This window comes from Pantherophis guttatus, chromosome 8, assembly GCF_059756535.1.
Source record: "Pantherophis guttatus breed Tessera chromosome 8, ASM5975653v1, whole genome shotgun sequence".
In the NCBI taxonomy this organism is placed as follows: Eukaryota; Metazoa; Chordata; class Lepidosauria; order Squamata; family Colubridae; genus Pantherophis; species Pantherophis guttatus.
Window position 1 is genome coordinate 12,456,667 of NC_142070.1, and position 13,585 is coordinate 12,470,251.

Here is a 13,585-nt window from a genome sequence, read left to right on the forward strand (position 1 = left end):
GAGTTTTCTTTGTATGTAAAAAGTTTTTACAGATTGCAGTTAATACCGCAGTTCTGGTTGAGTTCCTTAAGAAGTTAACTGATGCTTCTATTAGGTTACTAATAAGCCAGTGAAAAAGTGATTTGATATTTTATGGCCAGGAACACACAATATAAACTTGGTTAGCAATTGTTGTGGTTACTCATGTTCCCAAATAAACTGTATTTGGAAGTAATGGTCTAATTCAAGCAACACGCTTCTAAAAGATACAGAAGCACAAGCTACCAATCCAATTCAACCTTCTGCCAATCCAGGCTATCATGCAGGCCTGATTTTCTACAGCGGGTCCCTCCCCCCCTTTCAGTTAACAGACCTCTTACTAGAAAGGGGACATAATGCAACATCACTTGTCTATTTTTGAACTTGATTGGAATGCATAGTAGGGAATTTTTTATTTTAATTTTTTTACAAAAAATTCCCTTTTTCTGAACACTTATGAAAAAAACACATTTACGCCTCAATCCAAAACTTCCTAAAAGAAAAAAAGTACAATGCTCTTTGCAGAAATTGAAGACTTTCAAAGCGAATGAAAACAGATTCCTTGTAACATGACGACACGTGGAACTGCGTGTCAAGAACTTAACTTAGCCAGCCAACCAAGTCATTTTTTTTTTTTTACAGCCTTGTGAATTTGCTTGCGAGGTAAGCAATTTAGGAAAAGTGCCAGAAAACGATCCGCGAAAAAGTTACGGATCATTTCCTAGCCTCTTAATTGGGTTGCCCATGGTTACAAAGCTGTAGGGCTTCTAAGAGAGATGCCTCTACCCACAAAACACCTATTATTTCTGAGGGCAATTAAGCCACGCTGGGAGGCTTCAACTTGTTTACTGCATAGATGAGTATGTGTAAGATAATGGATAGTCCCAGTTTCTAGTTAATGGGAATCCTACTGTGATTCCCTTTCGTAAGTTTTCATTTAACTATGTCTTATATATTTTTATTTTTTTTGAAATACAGCAGATTTGGAAGAGGCATCAAGCACAGATGCAAGTTAAGAGGAATATTGTGTATGATAAAAAGTTCCATGTAAATTCAAGGACATACAGTAGTTCACGCTTCATGCTTCCTTTTCATGCTACTATAGCACAATATGTAAATTTTAGCACCTTAAATACCATGATATTTTTATTGGATAATGCAAGCGCCTGGAAAGCTCGCTTTGCATTCAAAATTAAACAGTCCTATATTTTTAATCGCTGCAATAACTTGGATCAAAACAGTTCAGTGCTTTCTATTAGCTTCTTCGTTTGCACTGGATAAACAATTGAGTTACTTTGATTTTTGGGGCGGATTGAGTTTGACTTGGCTGGAAACAGGATTCTTGATGCACACTCCTTATCCAATAGTTTAAAAACCCATGTTTCCAAAGCTGGTTATACAATTTTTCAAAGAGATCTGGACAGAAAAACTTGGTGGTAAATAGTATTTATTTGAAATGAAAAACAAAAAAGGTACCTGAACTATTGCATTTAATCATGTATTGTATTTGTGTTACTCTACCTTTTTGCATTGGAGACAAATATACAATAAAACATTCAGATATCACAGATTGCACACTAGATAGTAATTCTTCAGGCCTTTTACATAACCACCAAAAACAGATATTGGATTCTTCAATATAGTACAAAAATCCACCCCTCCAGTCCTAGCCAGTTATCTTCAATTTACTCCTGTTTGCTGTACAAATAAATGGCCATTTACCCCCAAGGCTTACAAATTAATAACAGGACAAAAAATATACATTATACTGACACAAAAAGTCAGTTGTGTTAAGTCATGCAACAAGTAACCAAACTTGCTGAAATTAAAAATATTTTCTAAAAACAGTTTTAACTGCATAAATATTTTTTTTTTTATACACAGTTCATTTACCAAAACCAAAGGAGTCTGGAACAAAGCAAAAAAAAGAAAAGAAAAGAAAAGAAAAGTTCCTACTAATTTTTATACATAAGAAAGTGCAAAATAATGTCTCTAAAAAGTCTTTTGCTCTTGGACTGGCAGATGACGGGTGGGGCTGCCACTCTGACCTTCTTCTTAAGCATAAACGCTACAGTCACATGTTACAAACAAAGAGTATGTATGGACACCTTCAGGGAGAACCACGTCAAAGAACAAGGCGGGATGAGGCGAGCGGCTTGACAGTGCAAAGGGACGGTTTGGCTGCTGCTCAACCAATGTTCAGTTTTAACAAAAAAAAAAAAAAAAAAAAAAGCAAATTGCAACTGGTGGGAAAACGTTGGGTGTCGGTCGAGCCCAGAGGTTGCTCAATCCAATCTTCAGCATCTTCAAGGCGCGTGGACTTCCAACTTTCGGAATTCCCAGCTGTGGAATTCTGGGAACTGAAGTCCACACATCTTCAAGATGCCGAGTTGAGAAACGTTGGGCTGCTAGAACGTTTATGATAAACACTTATGGGACCATTGGAGGGGGGGGAAATAAAAGTATTCCGAATTATGGTAGCAGCTGACAGGAGCTGTCGAGACTTCACTACACCCAAAAAGAATTGTATTGCTCAGTATCCATGTATTCCAGTGGGACTTGAAGGGGCTTCAAGGTTGGAACGGATGGTGCTGCGCCATTTCTTGGTGCAGAATAAACCCCCCGTTTTCCCCTCTCGTCAAACAGGATGCAACTTCGCAGTTACCCCTTGGAGTAGATAAATAAGGGCAGAAATCTGGAAGATTTCATCCCCAGTCAAGTAGCGAATTTGTTCAGCACACCGAACTTTTAAATACAAGTATACACATTTAACCACAACGCCACACGGGAGAAAAGTCACCCTCCCTCGGAGAACACCAAATGTAAAAAGTGTAGAATAACACCGGTACAATAGGTCTACGTACTCAAAATTAGGAGAATTAAAAAAACAAAAAACAAAAAACAGTAAACCGCTACGTATCTTCTAATGAACCAGCATTAGTGTCTACAAATGTTAGTGCCAACCAGTGCTTAGAATTTTACTTGAGGAATTAATTGAGAGTTGAAAAAAATAATTCTCACGCTGAAAAAAGACAACCTTCCAGATTAAGAATTTCCAAGTTAAGTTTAGTTATTCCCTATTTGGGGATTGGGGGGGAGAGAATTTTCAGTGGGAGTGAAGGAGATTGAGAGAATTTCAACGTGCTTTTTTTTTTCTTTTTTAACGGACATTATATTCGTACGTTAGAAATTTCTGTTGTTAGGCTGAGTTGAAGGACCACATAAGCAGCACTTGTGCCTCTGATTACGGAGTCTGTGTTATTCCAGCATAACCTCAATAGTTGGAGATTCTACCTTAAAAATATATATATATTGAGAAACTTTGCAGATATCAAACTTGGCAGCACTGAGCAAGGCAGAATAGCCATTAGATCAATGCTGGTTGTAACAAAAACAGCCAGTGGGAAAAACCAATTTTCATAAACCCATGCGTGCTCATGTGTGAAAGGGGTTCTTTCAGGGGGGCCCTGAAATACATTTAGTACAACCACAATTAAGTCGTGCAGTCCATCGTGACAATTAAAAAGATCCTCAACATACATACTTAACCTAATCACTGCACTGATTTCTAACCAGGGATGTTTAGGCAGAGAAAATTGCTCTGTGCAAACTATTCAAACTCTTTAAAATTCATTTTCCTCCCAAGCAAAGTGTTAACAAATCACAATGTTTATACATTCCATTTCATGATGTGCCATGTTGTTTCCGAGTTACTTTTTTAAAAAACTGTTGTCTTACCATAGTTAAAAGGTAGTAGCAATAATCTCATCACCTATTAACAAAAGAAAGACAAAAAAGAAGGAAGGAAGGAAGGAAGGAAGGAAGGAAGGATAAAACCAGTACATAGGGGGAAAAAGAAAACAGAACTACATTTCAAAGCCTCATTTTACTGAGATGTTTGATTGGATCTGATCTGTATATTTTTCATTGTACCATAAATGCTAATATATAAAATACTTGAATTTACGTCCTCCAAGTGAACCAATGAATGATGACACTGGGGTGCAACATCAGGTTCAACTCCTAAGTAAAGGAGCAAGTCTGAATTTAATTTTGAAATTCACTGGGACCCCCTTCTAAGCACTTCCCAGTTGTAAGGACAACGTTTCCAAGTCCATTTTGCAAAACAAATTAACAAGAACAAAAACACCTACGAGAAAAACAATGGTCCATTGGTTTCCTTGGGAAAAAAAACCCTCCGAAAACAAAAAGTATTAAATCTGATTTTCATGCAAGCCATTTACTAGTGTTTTAAGTAAGACTTGCCTTAGACCTATCTGGATTAGCGGATTACTTACAATGGTAAAGAATGAGCAAGCAGCAAGGCCCACGGTGTATAAAAACAGACCTTATTTAAATATGAAGACGGATTCTAAATAGATGTATTAAAAAAGCAACAGAAAGAGGCCCTTTTTGGTTATCTTACAGTTTAGAATAAAATGTTTGAAGTCCTATGCCCCAAAACAAAAGGATGGTTTCCCCACCTCCTCCCGCCCCCCATCTTCAAAATAGCTTGGCTTAAGTTAAGATCATGAGAATAACTGAAAGAATCATGCAGTTGGAATAGTAAAGGGGAAAAAAAAACAGATAATGCCTCTGGATGCTTTTTCTTTTCATTGTTTGGTTTTTTTTTTAAAAAAAATCATGTTTAAATAGATGAGCTAAAGAAGAGATGTAAAGTATAGTGGTCTGAAGTCCCATGTAACAGGCAGTTCAGTTCGTATTTTTTGATAAAAAGGCCATTTTTTTCTCTATTTACAATATCCACAGTTTGCTTGCGAAGAAGGCGAATTTACAACTATTTTTTTTTTCTAAAAAGCCTTCTGCTTCTGGCAACCCAAATGAAGGGGACTAACTACAAAACCAAGATGGAACAAGAGATGGTTAATGAGGTCTCTTCTTCGCGGAGAAGACAGAAGAAGCTTAAGGTGACAGCAGTGGTGGCAATTATTACATGCTTCCCGCCAGATTCTAGCGGATGTTTTTTTCTGGCTCCATCTCTGCAAAGGTACCCACAAAATAATGAATGATCCCTCTTGCTTGCAGTCCTTGCGTAGGAAGTTGATGACACGGGAATGGCAAACGCTGCAACCTCTTTGAATGTGCTGCTCATTCCTGGAATTAATCCGGTTGGCTGGCCCTACAATATTGTAGTCTGGGTTTGCCGTTGTTTTATCTTGACGGTGTTAATTCCAAGATCCCTCTTCCGGCCCTCGCTCGTGCTGCAAATTGTAATAACAGTTCTGGCAAACCCGAACCGGGGAAGAGATTTTCAACCGCTTGATTTCGGACTGAAAACGGCTGCACCTGGAGAAAGAAATGTGGGGTTAAGACTGATTTCTTCCCATTCCTTCTTCAGCATCAGATTCCTGTTCAACGCAAAACTCTTGTCCCTGTAAAACTCTACCCTCAAAATGACGCTAAAGAGCACTGCACACCAGAACAATTAGACACAAGAACCGTTTTTTCCTGAATGCCATCACTCTCCTAAACAAATAATTCCCTCAACACTGTCAAACTATTTACTAAATCTGCACTACTATTAATCTTCTCATTGTTCCTATTACCCATCTCCTCCCACTTATCACTGTAACCTTGTTGTTGGTATTCTTAAGATTTATAATGACTGTTTCCTAATATGATTTGATTGCTTATTTGTTCCCTATGACTGTCATTAAGTGTTGTACCTTATGATTCTTGATGAATGTATCTTTTCTTTTATGTACACTGAGAGCATATGCACCAAGACAAATTCCTTGTGTGTCTAATCACACTTGGCCAATAAAAATTCTATTCTATTCTATTCTATTCTATTCTATTCTATTCTATTCTATTCTATTCTATTCTATTCTATTCTATTCTATTCTATTCTATTCTACTTACTCTACTCTACTCTACTCTACTCTACTCTACTCTACTCTACTCTACTCTATTCTATTCTATAGCAGGTCAGTTGTGCTACAAAACTTTTTTTCTAGGGAAATATGTACATGGTTGGAGGAGATGATACAACAGCATATTGATCTGAAACCTGAATTATTCTTGTTGGGGATTTTACCAGAAACCTACAGTAAAGAAAATATATATTTGATAATTCACATAACTGCAGCTAGGATTGTATTTGCACAAAATTGGAAAAGTGAAGAGATTCCTACGGCTGAGGATGTGATTAGGAAAATATTAGAATATGCAGAAATGAATAGGTTAACACTTGCAATTAAAGAAAAGGAACAATCCGATTATTACAACATATGGGAATTATTTTATCAATGGTTAGAGAGTAAATACGAAAAGTGGAAAAAAGCAAATGAGTGAAATAGAGAAAATGTTTTAACAAAGTTAAATAAGTTAAGAAGAGGATTGTTATAGTATTAGGTATGGTATATATTAGTATTAAGTTAAGAATAGATAAAATAATAAATATGGCCGTAAATCGTAATTGTTATTGTATAAAATATTTGCACAAAATATTTGTACCCAGATGACACGCTGTTTAATGGAAGATGATGTTCGAATCAAAATAAAATATATTTTTTAAAAGTAAAGATTAAAAAACAACAACTTGTTTCTAGGGGTGGGGAGGTGGAGATGGAAGGAACTCCCCAGCCTTTGAATGCTATAGAACAGGGGTGTCAAACTTGCAGCGTCACGGCGGTGTCACGATACGTGTTGCGACTTTTTCCCCCTTTGCTAAACTGGGCGTGGGTGTGGCCCACGGGCTGCGAGTTTGACAGCCCTGCTACAGAACATAGAACAATAGACCTTGGAGGTCTTCTAGTCCAACCTTCTGCTCGAGATGGAGACTCTATACCATTTCAGACAAATGGTTATCCAATATCTTCTTAAAAACATCCAGTGTTGGAGCATTCACAAACTCTGGAGGCAACTCGTTCCTCTGGTTGATTGTTTTAACTGTCGGGGAATTTCTCCTTAGTTCTAGGTTGCTTCACTCCTTGATTAGTTTCCACCCATTGCTTCTTGTCCTGCCCTCAGGTGCTTTGGAAAATATGTCACTGTTCTGCCCCAGCTCCGGATTTCCGAGGATATTGACACACACCAACGGTCCTTTATTAAGTAGCAAGAATAAACCGAAGTCCGGCAAAGGTTGGCAACCAGCCCAGAAAACAAAATACGATAAGACTTTTCCAAAAATGCTCTGATGATAATTACAAGTTGTTTCCAGCAAGAAACTTACTAACGGCATGTGACTTAAATAGGCTAAGGGAGTGGCCAATTATCCTCAAGCCTTACTCTCGAGGAGACCTCCTCCTCCTGAGTAGCCATTCCTGCCTCAATTTACCTACCTCGAAAGGATGGAAGGCTGAGTCAACTTTGAGCCTGGTGAGATTTGAACTCGCACTAATTGCAGGCAGCTGGCAGCTAAGTGCTAGCACTTAACAGCACTTTAGTCCGCTGCACCACCGAAGCTCTGTGAAATTTCTTGTAATCTTACAATCTTTTAAAATTTAAACTTTAATTCTCGTATACTGTTTTATAGTTTGATACTGTACTGTACACTGGCCAGAGCTCCTCTTGGAGGGAGATGGGTGATCCAGAAATGTGATTAAATAAATATAAAGAAATACTCAGCTGGCAAGTAAATTTATGCCAGCTTCTGTAGGATAAGTGAAGTAAGGAGAATATTTGTAGCTCAGGATTGAAACGAGGGCTCCTCGGTGCTCTCCAAGTGTGGTTGCTTTCTTGAAGACATTTCATTACTCAAAGTAGCTAACATATTGGGGCTAGAAGTGATGATGTTACCTAGTTTGGATAATGAAAGAAAACAAACAAGTTTAGAGAGCACCAAGGACCCCACAACAGTCATTGTCTTCTTCCTCTTGTTCCCTCATTCCAAACTCCCCTCTAGCACCGATGATGTTCCTAATTTGGGTAATGAAACGTCTTGCAACAAGGAAGCTCAGAAAGCACCAAGGTCCCCTCACGTCAACCCTGAGCTACAAATATTCTCCTTTATTGATAACTGAAGTAAATCCTTTTAAGTGGAAAGCACACTTGCCTAATTTGTTCCAATGAAGACCCAATGAAGCTAATTTGCTACAAAGGTTTTTTGGAGACGAGGCTCGCCCAAGAATCGTTTGGTTACAGAGAAGCGGAGCCCTCAAAAGTGGCAGTTTCTTACTTCTGACAGAAGAGTTGTCCGCAGTTCCTACAATGGTGACGTCTTTCAGTAAGAGAGAATCGGACGGAGCAGCTGGAGCAACTGTCTCCTCCCTCGTCTTTCACCCAGTGGTCAGCTGCCGAGCGGCCCGGTTGGTCACTCACAGACCAGCTGAACACTCGACCTCGGCTGTCCCCTACGAGAATCCTGCTGTGATCCCTGGAAGAAACAAATATGCATTAGCTGCAGTGGTGGGATTCAAATTTTTTTTACTACCGGTTCTGTGGCCGTGGCTTGGTGGGCGTGGCATGGCTTGGTGGGTGTGGCTTGGTGGGTGTGGCAGGGGAAGGATACTGCAAAATCTCCATTCCCTCCCAATCAGCTGGGACTCGAGAGGCAGAGAATAGATGGCCAGTCAGAGGTGGTATTTACCGGTTCTCTGAACTACTCAAAATTTCCGCTACCGGTTCTCCAGAACCTGCTGAATACCACCTCTGATTAGCTTCCGGTCAAAACTTGTGGCTGAAGAGGAGAATGCAATCCAGCAGGTCAAAAGAAACCCAGGTCTATCTTCTATCATCTCTCCATTATAGGCAGTCCTTGACTTACGGCTGCAATTGGAACTGGAACTTCTGTCACTAAGCAGGATAGTTGTTAAGTGAGATATGTCCAATTTTATGAACATTTGTTTGGTCATGAGATCAAAATTTAGGCACTTGGCGACCAGGATTTCTTTATAATGGTCCCAGGGTCATGTGATCATCATTTACCACTTTCCCAGGCAGCTTATGACAAGCAAAATCTAGGGGGGGAGGCAAGAACCAGATTTGCTTAACAACCATGTGATTAACTTAAGAACTGCAAAAAAAAGTAGTAATATTGGGTGTGACTTACTTAACAACCACCTTGCTTACCAACAGAACTTCTGGTCCCAGTTGTGATTGTAAATGAGGACTACCTATATGCATGTTTTATTTATTTTAAAGTTCTTTCAGAGCCCCTGAAGGACACTTTTCAGTGAAATGGATTTTTTGCTTTTTTACGAACATTTTGTTTTGCAAAATATTTTTGAGGTCTCGCTTCCTTTTGATGCCTCTTACATCGGCCTACCAAATATTGTCAGCATGCAAGTAGGACCCAGTGAATGCCAACTCACAAAGCATCCCTGGTCTGCTCTCGAGTTGCCATAGGCCAGGGGGGGATGGGAAACTGACAAAACTGCACAGCAGCCAAAAACAGATGCACATTCCACGCTTATCACCCTCAAGGCTGTATCCCAGGGTTACCTACAGCAGCCGAGGGGAGTGACCTCTACTACCCTCAAAATTGCTCCGTTGGCGAATGTGATTGATGACACACCCTGGGTGGAGGGGGGAAACAGGGTCATAATTGGAGGGTAAATTACGTAGGGTCAGAGCTGTCTTCACTTGGGAAGGTACCAACATGAAGCTCCTAATAAGTACCTGGATTTCTTTTGAAGCTTGGCTCAAGACTCATGATTTAATTAGGGCATCCTTTGGAACCCTGACAGCAAACCAGATCTGACCCTACATAATTTACGCTCCAATTATGACCCTGTTTCGGAACCCTGACAGTGAGATGGTCACCCTTGTGTTCTCAGAAATTAAGATGGCTTAATTTAACTATCTCAGCTAGTAGCCTCTTTGTGAATCAATTTAATGCCATATTCAGACAGATGATAGCGAGCAGGTTCTCTCCCCCCCCACACACACATTTTGCTTCGGGTGATCTGAAGCCTAAATGCACCACTAAGTTTTCTGCCGCTATTCGGAAGAATTATGCGCAAGGAATTAAGGAGAGGGCAACCTACTTACTTGGAAATGGCCAGCGCTGTAATTTCTGCAGGGTGTGCATTGTCCTTGCGATCAAAGGCAGTGTGCATAGTTAATTTGCTCCTGAACACTAGCTGCCTCTCCCATCTGTAGCCTAAAAATAGATGTAGGTGATAAGGTAAGCATACATGGAAGGTAGGCAAGGGAGAATCTTCTGATCCATGACTTCTTCAGAAAGAAAATTTAGCACTTGATTGGAAACATGGAAATATGTACATCTCTGTTGGCCAAGGAAGTAGCTGGTCCCTTTTTTCAGAACATACCACAGGGCTAAGGGGGAGTAAAGGGTACCACTCCCTAATATGGGTGGGCACAAGAACAGAAACTCTTTACCCCAATGTTGATGAAGATTCTCAGTCATCCAGAGTTATCTGGAAGTTGATTCGTGGCAACTGAACTTCTTTTCTTTTTGGTTTGAAACGTTTTGCTGCTTTGGACTGTTGGAAGAAATATCCATCTGGTTCAGTTCCAAGTGGGGAGAAAGACACTGGAAACATGGAAGCTGATTGGAAAGATGGTTTATTGATGGACAGGACCACATGGGTTTGAAGTCCTGGGCGGCTGACCACATGGAGTTGAAAGAGAGATATTTATACCCTCTCTTGGGCCTTGCCCTTGAGCTTCCTGTTCCTGTGCAAGAAATGTATTCTATTGGCTGTAGTCAAACTCCCATGTGGAGTCATGTTTGTCTGAATCAGGTTTGATTGAACCTTGGGCTGATGTAATGCCCCCAGGTGATTTCGCAATGCAGTGAGCCCTACTGCTAGATGGGTAAAGGGCTAATCCTATTATGTCCTGAGAGTCATGTTTTAATCCTATCACCCTGGAGTTGAAGGTCTAATGGTCTTGTAGATAGGCTGGCCCAGTCTTAATGTGCACCAAATATCTGCTGGATGCAGGGAGTTGCTTTTTGTCTTTAAAAACATGTTTCTCTATTTCTCATCCAGGGAAATATAATATTCTGCCTTTTTAATATTTCCTAGAATATTTCATTCTTCTAGGACAGTGATGACTAACCTTTTTGCCGACATGTGTCAAAAGTAATGGGAGCACGGGAGAGGGGGTGTCGCACGTGCGCATGCCCATGCCCATAATTCAATGCGCCCCCCTGCTTCCCCCGCTTTTGGCACGCGATGGCACGGTGGGCCCAGTAGGCCCGTTTTTTTGCCCTCCCCAGGCTCCAGAGGCTTTATTGGAGCCTGGGGAGGACAAAAACAGCCTCCCCCCCCCCCCCGAGGCCCTCCGGAGGCTGGAAACGGCCCATTTCCTGACTTCCTGGTCTCTGGTGGGACCAGAAGGCCCATTTTTCGCCCTCCCCAGGTTCCAGACGCTTTCTGGGAGCCTGGGGAGGGTGAAAACGGCCTTCCCCACCCATCTGGAGGCCTTCCGGTGGCCGGAAACAGCCCATTTCCTGACTTCCGGTCGGCCGAGAAGGCCCAAAAATCAGCTGGCCAGCGCATCCATGTGCACTGGAGCTGAGCTAGGGTAACGCTCACGTGCCCACAGATATGGCTCCGCGTGCCACAGGTGCCACAGGTGCCATAGGTTCACCATGATGGTTCTAGGAGATGGGTGGGTGCTAACTTTCTACGGGACTGAAAAAGGTACTTTTTTAAAAAAAAAATTTGATTTATATGCCGCCCTTCTCCAGAGACTCAGGGCGGCTTACAGTGCGTTAAGCAATAGCCTTCATACTTTTGTATATTTTTTATACAAAGTCATCTTATTGCCCCCACAAACTGGGTCCTCAATTTACCTACCTTAGAAAGGATGGAAGGCTGAGTCAACCTTGAGCCTGGTGAGATTCGAACTTACTTTAATTGCAGACAGCTGGTGTTAAATTACAGTGCCTTTGTCTGCAGAGCTATCCAGGCTCTATTGGATAAGCAGCAAAACTTTTCAAAGCAAAAAGAACTCCAGTTGCCAGGATTCAACTTCTGGGTCTGCCTCTAATGTCGTCGTCTAATATAGAAAAGGCATTTGTGAGACTGATAATCCCCTCTTAGCTTGCAAGAGATCTTATGTTTTCTTTAACAGCTATCCTGGCTCAACACAGACGTTTCAGTGCATTTGGAAATCCGTCGTTCTCCTAACAGAAAGGCTGTGACATTCCGATGAGTGCTTGAGCGTGCAAAAAATGGAAACCTGCAACTACCTAATCAAGACAAACCACCAGTCTCCACTGTAACTCTTTCCCATGCCCCCTATCATTAGGGCATGGTGCTGCTAGACAAGGTGGAAGTCTCCACCATACATGTGCTAAAATCAAGGAAACGGGCATCCACACCACATCTAATTCTGCCATTTTACAAAGGTGTCTTGATACCTGGTTTGAGCTTGCTGTAATGCCGCAATTCCCCTTGGTTGGCATTCGAATGGTTTGTTGGCGCATGCGAGTACCCCTTGGTTTGTCCATCAGAATAGTTCACAAAAATGAAGCCGTCTTTCTCATCCAAGCTCAGATGGTCAGACCAACGCCTGGTGTCTTCAGAGCTGGTTTCTACTGTCCATGCAGCTGATGCTCGAGTTGAGGATGACCGAGGTCTGTGACCGGCAGGGGCCTGCTGGGGTTGGCTCTCGGGCAGCTTGGCGTCCTGGGCAGGGGCTTGGTCCTCTACTTCAGAATCACTGCTATCTTCGTCGGGACCTTCTTGCCCTTCTGTTTGGAAGGCAAAAATAAACACTTTAATAACAACACTAGGGAGGCATGATGGCTCAGTGGTTAAAAAGCTGAGCTTGTCGCCTGGAAGGTTCGAGACCCAAGCGCTGCATAACGGGGTGAGCTCCCGTTACTTGCTCCAGCTCCGGCCAACCTAGCAGTTCAAAAACATGCAAATGTGAGTAGATAAATAAGTATCACTGTGATGGGAAAGTAATAGGCTCCATGATATCATGCTGGCTACATGACTGCGGAAATGTCTTCGGACAGCGCTGGCTCAACGATCCTTGAAACAGAGATGAACACCGCCCCCTATGGTCAGCAACAACTAGCGGAGTAAAATCTGCAGGGACTCCCTTTTAATAACAACACTAGTCATGCAGAATTTTCTTCTTCAGCCCCACAATCACTGCTTTATAAACTAAAATGAAAATTCAATTTCTTTAATACAATTTATTTTGCATTTTATTTTTTAAAGTCTATTTTGGACTGTATTAGCATGTTAAGATAGCAGGAATGTGACTGTGACATTTCTCTTAGTCTGATTCATGAAGGAAGAATTTTTTTTTTTACTTGTATTCAATTTCTCCCTGATTGATTGGCAGCACCTAAGAGCACTATCAAGTGGACAACAACCTCTTCGTGCATGAGAGGTAGCTTTCAAGCACCTGAATCGTCCATTCAACCTTTGTCCTAAAAGTTTCTCTTCTTCTAAACCCACATATCAAATTTTCTTAAACGACTATCTGATCATAAATCATTACACAGGTAGTCCTCAACTTACAACCACAACGGAGACCACAATTTGGGCTATAAGTCATTGCAGTTGTTAAGCTAGGTACCTACATGACCACCTCATCAATGACTGCAATCCAAGTTCCCCCAGTTGCAGCCATTAAATGACCCATAGTGGGGTGGTCTTGCGGCCGTAAGAGT

The 13,585-nt window shown here is 41.3% G+C and overlaps 1 protein-coding gene across 10 annotated transcripts in view; it reads right to left on the minus strand.

Moving 5' to 3' along the window:
* Positions 1 to 1,448: 1,448 nt before the first annotated feature.
* Positions 1,449 to 13,585, minus strand: part of WDFY3 (WD repeat and FYVE domain containing 3) — a 205,675-nt gene continuing 193,538 nt past the window's right edge. For all 10 annotated transcript variants that reach the window (XM_087875091.1, XM_087875090.1, XM_034431140.3 and 7 more), the window contains 4 exons: positions 12,317 to 12,649; positions 9,973 to 10,084; positions 8,159 to 8,356; positions 1,449 to 5,325 (listed from right to left, as the gene is read on the minus strand). In XM_087875091.1, coding sequence (XP_087731217.1) covers positions 5,205 to 5,325; positions 8,159 to 8,356; positions 9,973 to 10,084; positions 12,317 to 12,649 — 764 coding nt within the window. In that variant the 3' untranslated portion in view covers positions 1,449 to 5,204. The remainder of the gene's footprint in view (positions 5,326 to 8,158; positions 8,357 to 9,972; positions 10,085 to 12,316; positions 12,650 to 13,585) is intronic.